The following is a 21060-nucleotide window of genomic DNA, read 5'->3' as shown; positions in this document are numbered from 1 at the left end:
AAGTATAAAGGTTTGAACTCTGAACTCTACGCGTCCAACAAGTCCGATTGTAGGTGGGTCACTGGCTTAACTTTGACGCAGTGACCTTTCCAAATTTCCGTATGCTTTGCACGTGCATCCGTCTTGCTCGTTTACGTGGGGATTTGAATAGGATTATCAGATGACAAAGTGTAGAAAATGCGCCTTCTAGGTGTGTTCAATTACGACCCAAGATAATCACTGGTGAGACTTTGTTATAATCTCTGACTGTGCACAATACCCCTCCTACTTTAATAGCTGGCAACATTTTCCCCAGCATTTAGTGCATTGCTCGTGACGTTCTATATGACCAAGATAAAACCTCCTTGATATGACAGAACAAGGAGGTTATATATTTAACCTCCTTGGACAGAAGTAGTATTATTTGACAGTAAAACTGCGGCCTTTCGTATTTTCCTATATTTTTCACTTCCCGTTCGCCCCTTTCTTGCGCGTAACCTTGTCCTTAAACGCGCATAATGAAGCGATATGGTAAACATTGTCTGTGAACAGACGTTCCCTCAGGCAAAACAAGTGGTTTTATGGACGGGACCACTTTTTTGAAGGAAACATCGTTTTCTGGTCGTTTTTATCCCCTTGTCGCAATAAAAAACAACAATGTCTTTATACAACATCATTTATGCATTGAAGTATACTATATACCACACGACTATTAAGCAATCAGTCCCTTTTTCGAAATGCCCTCCTGTCAGAAATGGTTGAGTCCAGACGTCACAAGGTAGCAGGAGACGTCAAAGTTTGTGTGCAGGTGGCGGAAGTGCGCGAAGGGGGAGTGTCTGTACGTACATGTCATACGTACTCGGCATTCTATGGACATCAATCATTACGTCTTCAAAATCAAACCGTGTTGGTGTAACGGTTAGGTTTTTAACCCAGAGGTCCTGGGTTCGAATTCCATGACATGCCACCAATGCTGTGCCCTTGGGAAGGACACTTTAGACGAATTTCCTCACTCCATCAAGGTGGAACGAGTACCTAGCTGTGGTTAGGGACGTTAAATAGGGGCCCTGTGTTTGAAGAGAGCCACACCATGCACCACGTGCACCTTAAAGAACCCACCACACTTATAAAAAAAGCCTTATCAATGTAAGGGTGTAAAAAATGTTAAGCAAAAATAGGTATCACAAAATTCAGGTCATTCATTGATAATGAATTGCTGCAAAGTCTAGTCGAGATTATTAGTATGTATGCATATGGTTTTGAATGGTTTGAAATGTTTTGGCCTTCACCAAACTCAAGCTAAACCCAATTGAAAAGGAATAGTTAGAACTACCTTCCAAAAGACAGCTCCCATGAATTTGTATGAAGAAAACCCACGATCAGTTAAAAGTCAGACATTTCTTGGGGTACATTGTAGTGCACAGATGGTGCTCTTTATTCTACATCACATAACCATTGTAAGTGCATGACACAAATAAGACAACATAAATCTATATATACAAATAGATACTCTCTCAATAAATGTACATCTGTTGGTTATACATATATATATTACAGATAATATACATACTACTTTCATATTCATAAATAATACAATAATGTCTTTTACAGTTGTCAATATTCCTTAAGAACAAGTACCAATAAAATTTTGTAATGTAGTGGTCGCAATGAAGAGTTTGCATATTCTCATACAACTCAAAACTTGATAAATATAAGATACTTTACAGGAGCACCGGAGGGCATCATTAAAAATGTTTAGAGAATGTAATTACCTTGGGAAGAGATGGCAATAGCTGAGACTGGTGTAATAGTTACATGTGCTTATGTCTAGAGTCTAGTCTAGCTGATCTACAAGTACATGTACTGCTATCCCTAGTATTCAGTACAAACTATTAGTTCATCCATTAAAATTTGTCCAGGCTCTGCATGCTTTTTTTTCCGTGGGGTGTAGGGAGCTATTCTAATTTTCTGTTGATCGTAGCCATCCCACTCTAGCATAATCAGTTGCTTTGAAAACTTTGATTCTACGTTGCATGGTATTCCTTATACCGATTTCATTGTTAAACATTATTATTCCTACAGTGTAGTCAAACACCAGATTACCCAAAAGTCAGAAAGCAAATCCAATGAACTCATTCCCAAAAGGCAAGACCTTATGCTAGAACTAGTTGATCTACCGTTAAGTGTACATGTTACCAGAATCTACCGGCCCTTACGTTGTTTCTTTGTATCATGGATTTCCACTGGAAGGAAATCAAGTCAGTGCTGCTAGATTTGAAATTGGTTTGCATTAGGAAAGAACTGAGAAGTTTTCATGAAATTAAACCACTGAGAAAGTACATGCATTTACAGTAGTAATCACCTGGTAAAAGATAGAGAAGTAGAAGTTACAAAAAGTATGCTTTAAATATTTGGCACTAAAATATTTTTCAAACACAAGTGAAAGATTCTACAGTAGATCAATTGTCAAATGAAAAAGTCTATTGAGTTTGCTACCACCGAAAATGGCAAGAATGATTTTTCATGCTCAGATGGAGTACTCAGTCTATAATGATGACTTTTCCGCTATCAAGACTTGGTAGATGAGGCCAATCTTTGGTGGGGTTTTCTTCCACAGCGTATAGGTACTCGTCTAATGTCCTCTCCGTGCATTTGGCCACGAACTGTACGAATGGTCGGACGTCCCCCTCGTTGGCTTTGACCAGAGCTTCGTAGTACTCGTGTCTCTCCTCCAGCTTTATCGTAACCGGGGGAAACCCAGCCTGCATGAGAATGAGGTTCATGAGTAACCGTGCTGTCCTACCGTTGCCGTCCACAAACGGATGTATAAACACGAGCTTGTAATGAGCAATGGCAGCGTACTGGATCGGGTGTAAGCTTAGAGCTTCTTCCGAGTTCAGCCACTCGTTAAACTCCACCATCTTGTTCTCTACTTCGATAGGATGCGGTGGGATGTGTCTGCCAACGTACACCTGCGTCCTACGGTAATGCCCCGCGTCCAGCGGACTACAGTGTCCCAACACTCGCCGATGGATCTCCATGATGTCCTCTATCCTGATCGCGCCGATCCGGTCCATCAGGGTGTTGTTGATGTATTTCATGGCTTCGTCCATACCAATGACCTCGTTGTGCTCCACGATGCTCTTTCCACCAACCGCCATCCTTGTTTCAAGAATGGCCCTAGTCTGCCCGAGGGACAGAGTGTTTCCCTCGATGGCATTGGTGTGGTAGATGTAGAAGTAGTAAGACTCCTGTTTGATGCGTCGGAGAGCGGCGTTGTTGAGGGGGACTTGGATGAGAAGGTCCCTCTTCTTGTCGATGGCTGTGAAATATCGTCTCTCGTATTCCATGACTTGGGGCAGTGTACGCAGGCGATTGGTTAGAGCCTGCACTCAAAAAAGAAAAGCATACAGTTTATAAAACACTCATTTATTTGAGACTAGATGTCTATTAAATCCACTATTCTACACTGATTTTTGCACATTAAGATTAACCTATAAACAACAAAAAACTGCTTATGATTTTGACAACTGACTAGTACATTGATAAAGGTTAGACATCTAGGTAAAAAATATGCCAAAAAAACCTTACTCAAGCAACTGGATGAAATTTTGAAACAGTCAAATGTTTCTTCCCTTTAGTCACTGATGAAAGACAGCGGATGCTGTCTGAAACGTCTGACTGTTCGAAAATTTGATCCAGCTGTTTGACTACTAGTAACTGTTTATTGGCATGACTAATATAGTACTAGCCTTAATGTATCATTTCATTGCTAGAAGTAAACTGAGGCCACTATAAAGCTTAGTAAAAGTTGTAATGGAGCCTGGCTACATTACCTGTGTGTGTCCAGGGTGCACTGTAAGGGCTTTAGTGTACATGTGGTCTGCTTCCATGTAGTTGTGCTCCTCTTCTAGAAACTCCCCGTACTCCGTCAGTACCTCCACGTTGTGCGGCTCCAGAGCCAGCGCATGTTGGTACAGCTTGGTGGCCTTGTCCCGCTTCCCATGCAGTCTCATCTCCTTCGCTAGGTGGAGTGATGCGGCCACTTCTCCACTGTGATCTTAAACAGTGAAATGGAAAAATGGTATACTATTAGACTTTTCACATCTTTGGTTCAAAAGCCTTATTTTTCCAATGGCATATTCATCATCAGCACAAGGCAGTCTTGGTCTCTTTCAGTTCAGTCTATACAAGCCAAGAACATATGTCAGCTGTAAACACTGCAACATATGTTACGTAAATAATATAATTTGGAAAATTTGACAATATGCTGTACGAGTCAAAAAAGATTTCAGACTTGCATAGGATACCTTAAATTTCTTGAGAACCTTGAGGTAAGTTTACACAAGATAAAAGTTGTAATTATCTTTATAATCTATGATATCATCATATCATGCATAATACATGATAGATAAAGCAGATTTTCTTAAGTTGACCACACCACAAATTCACACTAAAGGACACATCGTCAGAAAACAGAACTACCGATGTAAGCTTCCCAAGGAGCACACACACACAAGCACGTCTGCTCACTAGTGTATTCTGTTGCCAACTGCGTCTACATCTGGTAGGAGGGTTTGACTGCATCCGGTGTAGAGTTACTAGGATTAGAGTGGCCAATATAAAGTATCACATGTTTCACATCACTACATCCCTCCTTTCCTCAGACATGCATTATACAAGGTATATAAACTATCAAACCCATGCATTACTCAATTACTGCTACTTGTTAATTCCATGCATTATCAACTATGCTTCAAACTTAAGCTTTATACTAGACAGTCCATTTCCGTATTCATTGTCCGTATTCTTTTCCTGGATCGTGGAGTTTATTTCGTTCCTTCTACTCATTATAAGTTCAGTCTCTCGGGTGGTTTTACAACTCGCCCCGATCGCGTTACGTAACTGCCTGTCTTTGTTTCAGTCTCTGCTTCCTTGTCTGGTGTTGTCGAAGTTCCCTCACACGTAGTTTCTTCACAGGTTGTTTCTTCACCCGTTGTCGTTGTCGCTGCCTCTTCCGCTACGTATTTCTTCATAAAGGAAACGTTTCTCTTTTTCACTTTCCCGTCCGGGTCTCGAACTGTGACTTCCCCTCTGTCTCGTTCGATCACTTCATATGGAGTTGCTTCGTATTGCGTGGAGAATTTGTCTCTCTTCTCCTGCTTCACCAACACACGATCGCCCGGCTGTAGAGTACTTTCCTTCGCTTGTCTTTTCGCATCAGCGTAGTCCTTCCCTGCGGTTTTCCTCTCAAAGTCTCGGTCTCGCACTTCTTCGTTTACCAGCTTTGGTTCTCTTGGCAATTCTGGCAGTTTAGATCTCATCTCTCTCCCAAACATCAGCTTGTATGGAGTTTCTCCCGTAGTTGCTTGCGGAGTGGACCTGTAGGCTTGGATATGTTTAAGAATCTCTCGCCTCCAGTCTTTCCCTTCCACTCTCGACACTTTGATCGCCTTCATCAGTGTACGGTTCTGTCTCTCGACTTCGCCGTTGGCTTGCGGCCACAGCGGCGTTGTTCGTTGATGCTGTATCCCCTGCTCTCGTAGAAACTCGGCGAACTCTGCGCTAACGAACTGTGGACCGTTGTCAGTACGTAGAGAGCATGGATTTCCAAATCTTGCGAAGATAACCTCCAATGCTTCGATGACCTTTCGGCTTGACGTTGACTTCATGATGGCAATCTCGTAAAAGCGACTGTAGTAATCCACGACGACTAAGATAGTCTCCCCCGTTGGTAGCGGTCCCAACAGATCTGCTCCACAGGCTTGCCATGCGCCTGTTGGCGGCATTACTCGTGCCATTGGTTCTGGCGGTGTCTGTTCGCTGACTACCTGGCACCCGTGACAGCGTTTGCACACTGCCTCTGCATCTGCTTCCATTTTGGGCCACCAAACTTTGGTCCTCAGTCGGTTCTTCGTTTTCTGGATGCCCTGGTGCCCTTCGTGCGCTAACTGCACGACGGTCTTCCTCAAAACCTTCGGAATAACGATTCTCGTCCCGCGTAGTATGAGCTGCCCATATGTGCTCAGTTCTGTCTTCACATGACGGTAGGACATCACTTGACATTCGTCCCACTGTCCTGTTTGGATACACCTCCTGACCTGTCTCAGCTCAGGGTCTTCTCCCGATGCCCGTTCTATCTCGCGTGGCGTTAGACTGACTGGCGTGCTCGCCTCCACAACGCTTCTGACATAGTCATAGTTCTCACTTGACTTGTCCCTTGACTTGCTGTTGTTGAGCCGCGATAGCGCGTCAGCGATGTTGGTCTTTCCGGGACGATAAACGACTTTATATGGGTAAGCCTGTAGTCTCAGCACCCACCTTTCCACGCGAAATGATGGCTTCGACTTAGTTGCGTATATGTGTTCCAGTGGACGGTGATCCGTCTCCAACTCGAACTCCCGGCCAAACGTATACAGATGAAACTGTTCGCACGCCCACACAAGTGCTAAGGCCTCTTTCTCTGTTTGGCTGTACCGTCGCTCGACTTCCGACAGTTGTCGAGATGCATATGCGATCACTCGCCATCTCTCGCCTTGCAGCTGTAACAGCACAGCTCCCAATCCTACAGGCGACGCGTCTGCTACGATGCGCGTCTTCCCTGTGGGGCTGAAGTACGCCAACGTCTCCGTACTCGTTATCAGCTCTTTCAGCTTCTCGAAACTCTTCTGCTGCTCTGAGCTCCACTTGAACTCGACTCCCTTGCGCGTTAACTTCTGCAACGGCTCGGTCATGGTCGCGAGGTTAGGTATGAACTTGGCCACGTAATGGACTAAGCCTAAGAACGATCTTACTTCTCCGACCGTCTTTGGTGCTTCTGCCTCTCTGATGGCTGCTATCTTCTCCTCGCTCGGATTGACACCGTCTGGAGTCACTACGTGTCCGAAGAACGTTAGCTTTGGCACTCGGAACAGGCACTTGCCAGGGTTTACCGTTAAACCGGCTTGCTGTATCTTGTCCAGCGCGTGATGTAGCCTCTTGTCGTGCTCTTCATCACCTCTCCCGTGGACGATGACGTCGTCTGCGATGTTCTTGACTCCCTCACATCCGCGGAGTACTTCTTTGACCAATTGCTGGTATTTCTCCGGAGCTGATGAGATCCCAAACATCAGCCGCTTGTACCGATACAGGCCTCGGTGCGTCACGAACGTCGTAATGTGGCGGCTTTCCTCCTTTAACGGCACCTGATGGAAACCCCACTTCAAATCCAGCTTGGAAAACACTGTACTCCCGCTGAGGTCGTGCAGGATATCTTCTACCGTCGGTATCGGCTGTCTCTCCCGCACGATGGCTTCATTTGCACGTCGCATATCCACGCATATGCGAATGTCTCCGTCTGCCTTCGGTACCACCACCAGTGGTGAAACCCAACCTGTCGGTTCTTCAGGTACGGCTTCGATGATGTCTAGCTCCAATAACTGGTCCAGCTTCTCATCCACCTTGTCTCTCAGTCCGTACGGGACACGTCTCAGTGATTGCGCAACAGGTCTCACCGTCTCGTCGATGTGCAGGGTTACTTCATGTCCCTTTAGGAGTCCTACTCCTGTAAATGCGTCCTTGTACTTGTTACGTTCGTTTGGAGTTAGGCCCTCTTGTAAGTTGTTCACCCGGTCCTTCTGCATTGGTCCAACTTGCAGAACCATCAGCTTCTCGGCCGTCTTCTTCCCTAACAGGTCTCTCCCTGGGCCATCTAATACGACGAAGACTCCTTCTGTACTGACCCCGTTGCTGGGACACAGTACGCTTGTGGTGAACGTGCCTAACGTTGGTAGTGCCGTGTTGCTTCCATACGGATAGAGTTTCCGACAGTTCTTATGTTGGTCCCAGACTTTTACTTGCTGGTTCTTCATGCTCTCCCATGTATCTTTGCTTAAGATATTACAGGTAGCCCCTGAGTCGATCAACACCTCTTGTAAGATCACTCCTCCTACCTTCAGGGTTACTGTACCGTCCCCTTGTCTTCCTTTCTGTACACCGAAAACATAATCTGCAGACTGCTCCACCTGGTTTGTGTTTGACTTCCTCTGTGTCTGACCTCTCTTGCCCCTACACACTGCCTTGAAGTGATTCATTTTCCCACACTGGCTGCATGTTTTTCCTCTAGCCGGGCAGGCCGTATCCTTGGAGATATGACCCTGTCTGCCACAGCTGTAACAGCTCTTCCCTGCCCTCGGCTCGGGTTTCCTTGTGGTCCAGGCGTCTCTAGGCCTGTCTCTTGGCCTTCCTTGGAATGTGCTGTGGGGCCCCCTCTGGGTTGTTCTGCTAGTGTCTTTCTTACCCTGTCCAACTGACAGTGCGTTTACTTGCCCAGTCATTTCAAGCAGTTGCCTTCCCACAGACTCGTGTGCCCTTGCTATGTCTAACATGGTTGTTAGCTCTAGGTTTCCACCTCTCTCTAGGAACTTGCGCTTAAGCTTGGGGTCTAGTCCTGCTTCAATGACTTGATCCCTTATGTGCACATCTACTTGCGTCCCGAAGTCACACGTAGCGGAAAAGAAAGATAGACAACTAGATGGGCGTGGTGTGGAAATTATGACAGCTGTCACTTAACCCCCCCCCCCTTCAAACGTTCGTTATATACAAAGTTCCTACCTGTTTTCTGGGTGGGTTTAGACTGCAGCTGTGCGGGTAGTGTGAGTGGATAGTCCGCTCTCGCCTTCCCGTGTTCTGTGGGTAAAGTCGGCACAACAGACTGGAAACTTCCGTCTTCGCCTAAGTTCAAACTACCGACAAGAGGGATCCTCCGAAACGTCAGCCAAAGAAAATGCGGTCCAGGAATAGTTGTGATGAAAAACGCGACGACAAAACCGCATAAGAAAATCAAGATGACGCTTAGTCTCGACCACATGATGTCGTCAGGTTGTTTATCGTCCGGATCTTTCTGTAGTAAGGCTGAAATGGCCAGAAGGTTGACCTTTTTGCCACATTTACCTTCGGACTCCATGTTGTTGCAACATCGTTATGGCCACTACCAAAACTTTCTCATGTAGGGGTGTTTTATCGAAGGGAAGTATTTTAAATCTTCCTGCTCCGTAAACACAATATTTTGAGCAATAAATTACAACAAATATCATTTTTAGTATTCAAACAGTATAACAGTATGAAAGCACACTTTTAGCGACAATTTCGACCAAATATTTATGATTAGAATACTAAAATCCCCCAACATATAATGGGAGCACCGAAATTCCCAGTTGGCAAATTTTGATTGGTCAGGAAATCTCGCGAGAGTCAATCAGGTTTCAAGATGGCTGCGCCCATCTGAAGAAAATCCGTCTGCTGCTAGAAACTTGTTTGATCGTGAGTTGTTCGTTTTATAGGACATTTCGAACTCTTATTTAGCATTATGCTTACTAATAACGTATCAGTGGGTATAGAAAGATCATGTTTCATAGACCATCGTGTTGTATTACAGGCTGAGCAACCGAAGTATTATAAGTGGCATTGCCCCCCTCCCCATCACAGTTTGTCTCGTGCACACTCTACCACGAATTCTACATTGGACAGCCACCACTTCACTGAGAGATAGGCTTTGCGAGGTTCAACAATGGCACTATTTTCGGTCAACAGGTGAGAGGGAGTAATTTTGATGATTCGATTAAATGCGAAACAAATAAACGTAAAGATTGTTGAAAGGGTACAAAGTTGTAATTTTATATTTACTACTTGAACAACATACAAAAAGGTAACTTTTAAATGCAACAATTAACTAAATATCTTTGTTTCCACTCTATTTGATTCTACAGAAGACATAATTTTTTTGGATAACGTTACATTTTTTTGTAGGGGTATGATGATGTATACATCTTCAAATATGATGATATACAAACCAATTTACATTGTGCTGTATATTCTTTTCAATTTCATAGATACCTTGGTGACGAGGAGGATGTTGCCACCTACAATAGCAGTAGAGGTCTCCATGGCAACCAAACAGCCAATGACATCCTGGCAAAACTCCACAGAGATGCCAAAGAACGTCAGATGAAGTCCCAACAACATATCCCAGAGACACCACAATCTTCAACTCACACAACTGTAGACATGTTAGCTGAGAAAGACAGACCAAAGGATAAGTCTGCAGAAGTGTCCCACAAAGGACAAAAGAAAATGAAGAAAGAACATGTAAAGAAAGCAGGAAGAAAGAGTGTGTCAAATGAAGAACTTCCTGTGATGCCTGTTGACAAAAATGATGGAATAGTGTCACAGAAGTTAAAAAAGAGGAAACAAGAAGTGCAGGAGTCGTCTCCAAGCAAAAAGAAATTCAAGCCAAATGGAAAAGTAGCTAAAGAAACGAACAGCAATGAAACTGAGGAGTTGTCAAAATTAGAAGAAAACTCCCAAGTTTCAAGCAAAAAGAAGAGCAAAGGGAAAAAGAAAACATCAGTGCCAAAGTCCATAGAGATGTCTACATCAAAGAAACCAAACAAGGATTGTAAGAAGATAACTAGTATGGCTGAAGGAAATGAGTCACCCAGTTCTGAACCTATGGGTATGAAAAATGATTCAACAACAGTCAATGGACAGAAAAAGAAATCAGGCAAGGCCAAAACTGCAGAGGGACAGAAGAGAAAGAAGAAGCCCAAGCAGATTGAAGAGATTGCTAGTATGGAAGTAAACTTATCACAAACAAGTTTTAAAGACATCGCAGTGGTCAAGAAGAAAAAGATAAAATCTGAAAAAGTTGATAAAACAGATGAAACACCTAAGTTGAACAAAAGTAGAGCTAAAAAGGCAAAGAGTAAGGAAAAGTCAACCAAAGCTGATACTGGAACCATCAGCAAACAAAATAAGAAAGCAAAGTTTGACAATAGTGTAGAAGAGGAATCAGAGGATGATGTAGAAGCTATCATCACAGAGGATATGGATTACTCCAAACAGGAAAGTGATTCTGTTGAACAGGTATCTGAGGAGTTGCCACAAGACAGGCAGAAAGATGATAAAACCCCTAACAAGAAGCAAAAGAACCAGGGAGATCAGGAAGAAGCTTTCCAAGTTCTTGGAGAAGTGCAGAAAAACAAGACAGCTAAGGTCCACAGGAAGCTCCCTGATTGGCTGGCTGACCCATCAGTCATAGAGAATGACATCCAATCAAATCTCGTCCCTGTTGAAGACACCCCCCATGTTGGGGAATTTCTCAAAAACAAATTGAAGGAAAACGGTGTGGAGAATTTGTTCCCAGTGCAGCACCAGGTTATTCCAGCTATACTGGAGGATGCGCAGGATGGGACCATCATGGGGAGGGCAGGCTTCCGGCCGAGTGACATCTGTGTGTCAGCACCGACCGGCAGTGGCAAAACCTTAGCCTTCGTCATACCTGTAGTCCAAGTATGTACATTCTTGTCAGTAACTAGCTTTTGAACTGTGACTGTCGCATTTCTTATGTAGTCATACGTTATAGTTTATGAAGACAATGTCTCTTGAATTCAAGTTGAAAATCTTACGAGGTCAATAGTTTAGTAAACAAGACATGTTAGAAACACTACAAACGAAAAAAACATAAACAAGCTGGAATGCAAAACTTGTCTAAAACACATACCACTTTGTTAGCTTCTTAGTAACTTTGCAATATAGATTTAGGGGCTATATGTATATATAGGTTGCTAATGTAACATACTAAAATTCAAGCAAAACACCCACAAAGAAGAAGTTCAGTAAAATTTGCAACCATGTTTTTTAATCATGCTGGTTACAATCACGCTTCTCTCTCTCTAATGTTTTTGACAATGATGTTTTCTACTCCTAGGCCTTGTTACAAAGAGTGGTGTGTGAAGTTCGAGCATTGGTTGTCTTACCAACCAAAGACCTGGCTGTGCAGATTTACAAAGTCTTCAACCACTACACCAGCGGCTCAAGACTCAAAGTGGCCAACTGTTCTGGACAGAAGAGTCTAGCTGTTGAGAAAAACGCACTGGTTAAAGAGAGGTAAACATAATATTGTTTGAAGAAAAATGGTTGTATTGTAAGTTTCATCTAGCAAAGGAAAGAATATACATTACTTGTCATGCATAGATCTTATTACTGACATGATAATGGTACAATCAATACAATAGTTGAAGTTTGTGTCACTTTCATAGTACTTGCTTGAAATGTATCTTAAGATTATAATTTATTAACCAATGATAATGTTATGTAGATGTGTTATGTAGTTGTGTGTTTTTCAAACCATTCAAAAAGTCTTATAATATTCATGATATTGAGTACATTGTGTGCTTGCACTAATGTTGAGGTGTGTGTTTATCCTGTAGTCGCGGTGTGTATCAGAGTCTGGCAGACATTGTGGTGGCCACACCTGGACGACTGGTGGACCATGTTGAAAAGACGGCAGGCTTCAACCTCAGGCACCTCCGCTACCTGGTACGTTTGTTCCTGTTCTTTGGAAAAGTCAGATTTAGATGACTCTACTTTGCTTACTACTTATGCAGTGCAGCTTTTCTTTTGTATTTTACAAGTACTTTTCTTGTCTTTTTTGTCTTGTCTTCTGTCAAGCTCGCTCGGAATCTTCCCATGACTAGTTGTCTCCATAACTCTGTCTTCCATCGCTGCAGGCATACAGTTAGTGTAGGTATGAAAGTCGGTATCAGGTCTTTTCCCCCCCAGGACGTTTCCCCCCCTAGACGTTTCCCCCCCTGTTGAAGACATTTCCCCCCCAGGTCGATTCCCCCCCAGTCGTTTCCCCCCCAGGTCGATTCCCCCCCAATCGTTTCCCCCCCAGGTCGATTCCCCCCCAGTCGTTTCCCCCCCGGGTCGATTCCCCCCCAGTCGTTTCCCCCCCTGTCTGTACAAAATGTACCTGACTAATGGTAGTTGCTACGATTGCTAAAATGTACCATCTACATACACCGAATACACACACCTTTATGCTGGATAAAATCAGTAACTGTTATATCATATATAACGTTATATATACTTTTCGAGCAGGTGCTGAGCTACGCGCCATCATAACCCGACTGTGCAAGCCGGCGCCGGCGATTGTCAAGTCCGCCCGCTGCGCCTGACCAGGCCCACTCCGCCCGCTGTAGTCCCATGAACGTCACAATGATTTACAGGATTAGAAACTAACAGCATAGCTAGCAGTTTTGTGTCATTTTTCAGCATATAGTAATCTGTTAGTAAGCATTTTTATTCTATTTCTGACAGTACTGTTTATATATCAAGATGAGGCAGTCGGAATTAATGTACTAGTGCGTAGCTAGTCAAACAGCATACAATTCCGGTCCGGTTTGTGAACGAATAAGCAAAGTTTACTGCTCCATTAAATCTCCTTTTTAAGTTAGGAAACGCATAGAAATCACCAAAATGTTACGTCTGTTAAACAATGATTTAAATCTATATATATTTCTAATCCTATAACTGAGGGCAATCATAATTTGGGATCGCCCGACATTTCTGAGTGACGGCAGGCGCAGTGGGCTTGGTCATGACGGACGTGAGGACTTGGAAATCGCCGCGCTGCCCGCTAGCGCAGGGGAGTTTAGCGGCATGCAGCTAAACTCGTAAAGTTTAGAACGTTATACAGTACTTATAGAATAATGTGAAAATAAATTGTGCATCTAGTATATTTAGAATCTAACGTGGTAGTCATTTGGTAAACGTAACCTGGTTTACAGCTAGACAGGGGGGGAAACGACTGGGGGGGAATCGACCTGGGGGGGAAACGACTGGGGGGGAATCGACCTGGGGGGGAAACGACTGGGGGGGAATCGACCTGGGGGGGAAACGACTGGGGGGGAATCGACCTGGGGGGGAAACGACTGGGGGGGAATCGACCTGGGGGGGAATCGTCTTCACCAAGACGTTTCCCCCCCAGGGGGGGAATCGTCCTGGGGGGGAAAAATCTTGAAACCGTTCATACTGCTGTCGGCTTCAAGTTTTTTGATGTATGTCTTGTGTGGTCTTCCACGACAAACTTTTAAACATTTTGATGTTGAACATCTGTGCAATTAAGATATATCTAAGACTAGTAAGAGCTTACAAGAAAAGTGTTCTCTTTTCCTCTGTCAGGTGATAGATGAAGCAGACAGGATGCTGGACCACATCAAACAGGACTGGCTTGCCAAGGTCACCAGGGCCGTGTATGAAGGTCAAGGGTCAGAGGAGAAGCCTGGTGTTCCCATGATCCTCTGGGCAGGTGTACTTGGAGGGAGGACAGAGCCAGGGGCCCTGACGGCTGCTAATGCTGCCAGGATGCAGCAACCGGTAAGAATCTTCACCAGCTGTACATCATTCTATATCTTCTGTCTCCAGTTTTGGTAGATGTGTTGACAGCCACTCCATAGATTAGGGCGAGTCTAGTAGTGCCGTCAGTTCTTTTGTTGGCGGGCTTTCTTGCAGGCCCTTCTCTTTGCCTCGGCAGCTGCCTTCTCTTTCAGTTTCAAATGTTGAAATGCTGTTGTGGATCAGCTGTCGCCAGGCACTGCGATCATGACATAGAGCTTGAAAATTTGTGGTGTTGATATGATCCTTCTTTAGGTAGATACTGTTTACATGAAGTTTACCTACATGTATGTAGAAGTTAGTAATGTTATTTCTGTATTGGCATTTATTTGTATTTTCTAGCTGCAGAAGCTGCTTTTCTCAGCCACCCTGTCTCAGAACCCAGAGAAGCTGCAGCAGCTGAACTTGTTCCACCCGAGACTCTTCACTTCTGTAGTCAGGCACAAGCAGCGGAAACAGGAGACGGCCTCAGCTGGGGCCTCGCAGGAGAAGGGAACATTTGTGGGCAAATTCACCACTCCTGCTGGACTTCAGGTAACATTTAGATGTCAAAATTGAAAAATAAGCAAATGTGTGATTGTCTTAAGACCCACAGTCACATTGTTGATGACTGTTAGCACTTGAAGCATTATTAAAAAAGTAGTAATTGGTAGCATAGAAGTCCTCTTATCATTGATCACTCTGTGACATGTTACATCTAATCTCTTCTGATGCAACTACAGATGTAGATTTCATGAAAATTTAAAATTGTGTTTAGTTATCAGCCTACATGTATTTGTATTTAGCCTGGGTGCTATCCTCCGTATTAACCGCTAGCTCAATCTTTTTGAAAAGAGGATGTGGTTAAGCCGGCGTCACAATTCATGCGAGCGTCTGCCGAATTTGTAGATTGCCCGTAGCTCGCTAAATGTCAAAATTGCCCGAGCGTCGACCAAATTTTCCAAGGAAAATCTCGGGTGACGTCCATCGAACTAAAAACTAAAAATCCCCCATGAGATGGTACCATCTCTTGGACATGGACAAAGTCAGAATCGACTAACCTGGTAAAAGGCCAATATTTGGATCAACTTTGATTTCTGAAAATCGCCCGAAGCCCGCGTAATCTACAGGACGTCGGCCATACTTCGGCCGAAATGCACATTTGAAGCTCGCCAACACGTCGGCTGAGCTGAATTTCTTATTTGTGACGAGGGCTTTGGCAAGCCAAAAAACTGAGCCAGCAGTTACTATGGAACATGGTACCCAGGCTTATTTGTATTTAGTTTTAAATAGAAAGTTGTTTGTTAGTACTATGTAGGTTTACTACATTTGCCGTTCAAAAGCTTGTCCTCCTACAATTTTGCAAGTGTTTGTATGAATCAGTAGAAATGTTATTTTGCAGGAATACACAGTGAGCTGTACGGCAGCAGACAAGCCCCTGGTTGTTCTGCACCTCCTCCTGAACCAGAAGTTCCAGCATGTTCTGTGTTTCACTGGTTCCCTGGAATCTACACACAGGTACGTGCAGTACTGTAAATACAGAAATGTTCTTGTGAACTTACTTAAAGCCACCGCAAACATTTGTGTCCAATACTGTAGCAGTATGTGACTATAGCGCTGCTGCGGACTCAAAACCACCGCAAACGCTCAAATTTTTGCCATAGCGCAAAATAAAAACCATGCAAATTTAAATGCATTTACAGTATGCTCTCACAATAGAATATTTCATTATCTGCATTTTATGTTGAAATGGAAAAGTACAATATAAGAAATAAACAGAAAAACAATTTTGTTACAAAATGATAAAGTATGTCATTCTCGTAGGTTCAGAGGTACCCAAAAAGAATGACCAATGCTCTCTTGACAGTGCTGTTATCAACAGTCTTCAATATCTACTTTAAAATCTGCTAAAAATTCAGGAAATGCCATTTCAGAAGGTTGAATTTTCACAATTTTCCAGGGGGAATGTCCCCAAATCCTCCTAGAAAGCTCGCTCCTACTCTCATCTCCCAAATAAACATACCCCCCGGAATAAACATACCCCCCGGACAAATCTTCAAAATCTAATAAACGTACCCCCCGGAATAAACATACCCCCCGGAAAATGACCAAATTGACACATAATCTGTGTCTATGCTACTTCTGTCCTAGGGAAAGGAGATGATAAGCAGGTAGGTTCTTTTTATTCGTTTAAGCCTGATTTACTTTTTGAGATTTACCACATTTGTGGAAAGATTGACATAACAGGTGACTATCACGTTTCAAGATGTCAACCCTGACCAGACTGTAAGGTTTGATCCACTCACACTGGGAAGGACCCCTACTCTTTGTAACACTTTAATGTATAGTATCCACAATTTTTTGCAAAAATTGGGCATAGGTTCCCCGCTATGACCCCTAACCGGGGGCCAACGGTGCTTCAAATTCAACAAGTGAAAATGTTCATGATACATGCATTTTCTACTTGGAACTTAAAGCAAGTGATCAAGGAAAATTGTATAAATTGACATCATCAACCACAAGTTAAGTCGCCAGACTTCTCAGTTCACTTCACACCTTCACTCTTTCACACGTCTACTCTTTTTTCATATATGTATCAACATCTAGAACTTGAACAGAAATTACAATATCCTGAATATATGCTCAGTGAAAGTATTACTTATTTGCAAAAGCCATATAGAAAAGGATGAACTTGCCATTTATCGTGTTATGCATTGCATATAAAACAAAATCACATTATTATATAATGTTAAGGATATTATCATACATGTATATTGTCCTTGGTTCAGTGTTGTTGCAATCCAAACAATTTCAAATCCAAAAATTACCCTTGTATGTAGAAAAAAACTTTCATTTTGAGAGACTAAATTGTCAACAAATTTGTTATTTAGATGCCTCAGGCTTGTACAATGTTGCAACATGGAGGTTTGTTGGCAACAAACCACAGGGTTCTCATGTTACACATCAAAGGGCCTTTGAAAGGGTGAGCCAGACAGTAGTCATGGTAGCGGCACCAACACAGTAAGGGGCGGGGCTTACACGCAAATTTCTTGGAAAGCTCCGGCATTCTTTCTGTAGAGGAGTGATCTTTTTTAAAGCATTTTTATGTGATAATAACGGTGACTAGATTGCAATCTAATTTTGTGTTTAGACTTTACTATATAAAATTCTTTTTGTTAAATTACCATGCACATTTCTGACTAAGGCAAATGGGTTTTATTTATAGATCAAAAAAATTGTTTCCCCTTCTTCGAGGTGAGCTCTTCCATGCATGAGAGCCTTTCCCACGGACTATCACTGCCATGCGTCTTTACTGTGGCGATTTTCGAAGGACTAAATGTTCATGTTTGTGGTAGGATTGAAGCGTTTTGGTACATTTTGAAAGTGATTAATAAACAGTTTCTAATGCTAAGACACAATTTTTACGTGGTGTTGTTTTTAGATTTTCAAAGTTTTTGGGAAAGGCTGTTATCTCACGTAAGTAATTTTACATTGTGTAACGTTACTTGAAACACCGTGTGCCTCTGGCATATACATGTAATTTGCTTTCTGATCAGCGTGCTTTGGTTTACGATGTAAACAGAGACTTTCAAAGTTGTTTATATGAAAGATACATTTCAAAACTTCAGTGTGCCGTCTTATTTTCTCCTTATTACAACGTTTACTTTGTAGCGAGATTGACCGATATGTTAGTACCGCCAGTATTTCACAAATGCCGGGTCATTGTAGCGGCGGGGAAATCCACGTCATTTGGTCGAAAAATAGCGAATTAGGAGCAAAAATATCGGGGAATTATGGAAAGAAAACTAAACTTTTGATATAAGGGGGATCTCTGGTAAGCAAAGCCCCGATGGATTTTCAAAAAAACAATAAACGTACCGTCCAAAATAAGAACGTACTGGGTGGATTTTTAGGCTGAAAAAAATAGACGTACCGGTACGTTTATTTGGGAGATGAGAGTATGGCACTCGCTTGTCAAAAAAATCTACAAAAGAACCTGCCAATCAAAATCCTACCTACAGGCACGGATGTGCTTGTCTTGTCTACTAAGAATGGTCTAACACATAGCATTTATAAAAGTTACAATATATGTTAACATGTTTCCAAACATCACCACAGACTGTACCTGCTTGCTAAGCTGTTCGGTGGTGTGACGGTGGCAGAGTTTTCTTCAAACCTACCTCCCGAGAGAAGAACTAAAATCCTCACCAAATTCAGAACGGGCAAGATCCAGCTGTAAGTATCTATACAGAGTGATAGTCAGCAGTTTAGGAATAGACCTGAAAAATGTGTTATTGGATGGACAAACGACTACAAGAATATAATGTGTCTCATCTCTCTCAAACATAGATCCTCTACAAACAGATTTTTGTTTTGTGTTTCTTGGCACATTTTATAATTCTATGCTCATTCAGAATATCTGCCAAAGCAAGGCTATATTTGATTATCTTACAAAGAAGTTAGGTGCAAACTTTGAACTGTAGACAAAGTACTCTAACATTTTTCTTGTTTGTTCCCAGTATTGTCTGTTCAGATGCCATGGCTCGTGGCATGGATGTGGAGGGTGTAGAAGTTGTGATATCGTACGACGTCCCACCGTACGTGAAGACCTACATCCACAGGGTCGGGCGGACAGCACGTGCGGGAAAGGAAGGAAAGGCATTCTCATTGGTGCTACAGGACGAGGTGGATTTAAAAACTTATTATTAATACATATTTGTTTAATATTTGTTGTCATTAAGTGCTTCTAAAGGTAGTCCCATTGCGTTTTTGAGGCCGTAGGGGCAGTGGATTATTATCCATTGTCTAGGGTACGGTATTGGAAGGTGGAGCCCATCCCTCTCCTTCCACCACTTTTACCTCCCCAACTGAAGTCAGGTACCCAATTTTACACCTGTGTGGAGTGAGGAATGTAACTTCCCCTAGGACAAAACATATTGCCAGAAATCAAATCTCGTATCCGCTAGCCTAGCCACTAAGTTGTTATAAAGAAGTGATAGAGTCAATTCCATGTCACCGAGAGGGTTTTCAGATGATATTGCTAATAAGTTTGAACAATTTTAGAGAAAAGACTATTTCAGTCAAAATAATTCCAGACCGTTCAAACAATTAGAAATGAAAGTTTGAACATGTTTGAACTCATCTATATATTTTGGAAATATTATGAAAGTAGTTGCGCAAATATCTCTTTATTTAGAACAATTTTCAAACATCTGTGTGATTGTTCTACTGTTGGAACATGTTCCAACATTTTGCATCATTCTCAAAATGGTAGATTTGGGTTATTGCCCCCATAAAAGTAGGTGCTAATCACGCTCTATTGTCTGCCTCTGTATATTTTTAGATTTCATGTCTGGACACTGGCAACTCTTTTGTCTTTAGGTGTCTACACATGGCACCTAGGCCTAATCCCCTATACTTTGAAGGGATGTGTGAATTGCCCTGTTCCCAGCCCACTGACCCAGTTATATCATATTTGTAGAATGTTGGAACATGTTCAAACAAATGATCAATCTATGTTGCAACAGTTTAGAAACTAATTCAAATATTGTGTTCAATGTTGGAAATTTTTTTAACCTGTTGGAACACAGCAGAAAATATTTAGAACATCAAATAAATGTTGGAAATTGTTCTTAACAGTTACTTATCTCACATAGATTGTTACAAAGGTTTTGTAAATGTTAGAACAAAAGGCAACAAACACCCTCTCGGTAATGTGGAATTGACTCTATCATGTTGCTTTACAAGAAAATTTAGCCATTTTATTTTCTAGCACGTAATTTGGTAAGTATCAAAATCACTAGAAATATGTCACTCTAGATTTGTTGTTAGTTTATGAAAATTACTGAGCTTCTGGCATAACTCTTTCAGGAGAAGGGATTCCGTCGGATGTTGAAAAAAGCAGGAAAGGCTGAACCCCAGCCGTGGTCACTAACAGGGACAGACTTTCAACCTCTGGTGCCCAGGTACCAGAAAACACTACAGAGGCTGCAGAAAAAACTCAAGGTACGTTCAACTTAGCTGTCTTCTATGTAATGATAAATGACCAAATGGATCCAGTGCTGTTAAGTGTCAGTGTACAAATTGTTTGGTGGAATATGTTAAAGAATTGATGCTGTTGAATATTAAAGTCATATCCTTTTGTGTAGTCTGTGTAACGCAAGCTCTGCTGTCCTATGCTGTAGGAGGGCCAAGCAGATGTTGGGTAGGCCGCTACAAGTGCAATTTAATCAGGCTACCTTTTGTGTAAGGACAGAAAATTGTTACTGTTTCCCTTTACTGTGAACCTCTCTTCTTTCTCCTAGGTTGAGGCAAAAAGCAAGTGATGCAAGAAAACTTACTGCAGTCTATTTTCATGTACATTTACCTGATTTTCAAATGACTCAACTAATTGGTTATTCTAGTTTAGTTTTCAAAGATTTTGTAAGCTCCTTGATAAAGTACTATAGAATTTTGTAATGGTTTTCATAGTAAAACGTTTTATAAACGTGGTCTGCATTTTATACTGCATTCAATTGCCCTTTATAATTTGACACAATTCTTAATGCAGCTTTAGTAAAACTCACTGTATCACTAGGTTATATGTTACAAGGTCTCTTGTGTATCAGGCAATCTGATCTGATAGAGGATGTAAGTGGAATGAACCTTGAAGTTCATTCTTTTGCAAAGAGGTTATGTAATCATGCATGGGGAATAATGTAATCATGCATGGGAAATATTGTTTTAAATTTCCTTCTATGTCCAATTAAAACATTGTGGTTACTGTGGATGAATGTTCATAGAGGATTTTTAATAACCTGTGTTAATGTATAACTCCTTTTCAACTTATGGTCAATCATGTGAAACTATAGACTCAAATGTGATTTCTGTAAATTTTATACTGCA

General features: G+C 42.3%; 2 protein-coding genes across 4 annotated transcripts; one reads left to right on the top strand and one right to left on the bottom strand.

The window, feature by feature from the left end:
• Positions 1-1386: 1386 nt before the first annotated feature.
• Positions 1387-8961, bottom strand: LOC136447605 (protein adenylyltransferase FICD-like). Its single transcript, XM_066446627.1, has 3 exons — positions 8572-8961; positions 3816-4039; positions 1387-3365 (listed from the first exon to the last, which is right to left on the bottom strand). The coding sequence occupies exons 1-3, from the start codon at positions 8921-8923 to the stop codon at positions 2520-2522; spliced, it is 1422 nt and encodes a 473-aa protein (XP_066302724.1). The 5' UTR covers positions 8924-8961; the 3' UTR covers positions 1387-2519.
• A 217-nt stretch (positions 8962-9178) lies between these two features.
• Positions 9179-20942, top strand: LOC136447591 (ATP-dependent RNA helicase DDX51-like). 3 transcript variants are annotated; one of them, XM_066446612.1, is made up of 12 exons: positions 9179-9279; positions 9445-9549; positions 9849-11307; positions 11726-11904; positions 12228-12336; positions 13984-14178; positions 14539-14730; positions 15578-15693; positions 18295-18411; positions 18696-18861; positions 20047-20181; positions 20481-20942. In XM_066446612.1, the coding sequence occupies exons 2-12, from the start codon at positions 9527-9529 to the stop codon at positions 20499-20501; spliced, it is 2712 nt and encodes a 903-aa protein (XP_066302709.1). In that variant the 5' UTR covers positions 9179-9279; positions 9445-9526; the 3' UTR covers positions 20502-20942. The 3 variants fall into 3 exon arrangements, with proteins under 3 accessions (XP_066302709.1, XP_066302695.1, XP_066302704.1); XM_066446607.1 differs by having other exon boundaries at positions 9214-9279; positions 9395-9549; XM_066446598.1 differs by having other exon boundaries at positions 9196-9549.
• Positions 20943-21060: the final 118 nt, after the last annotated feature.

The sequence above is a fragment of the Branchiostoma lanceolatum genome, chromosome 1 (assembly GCF_035083965.1).
Source record: "Branchiostoma lanceolatum isolate klBraLanc5 chromosome 1, klBraLanc5.hap2, whole genome shotgun sequence".
Taxonomy (NCBI): domain Eukaryota; kingdom Metazoa; phylum Chordata; class Leptocardii; order Amphioxiformes; family Branchiostomatidae; genus Branchiostoma; species Branchiostoma lanceolatum.
This window is presented reverse-complemented; position numbering and strand designations above follow the sequence as displayed.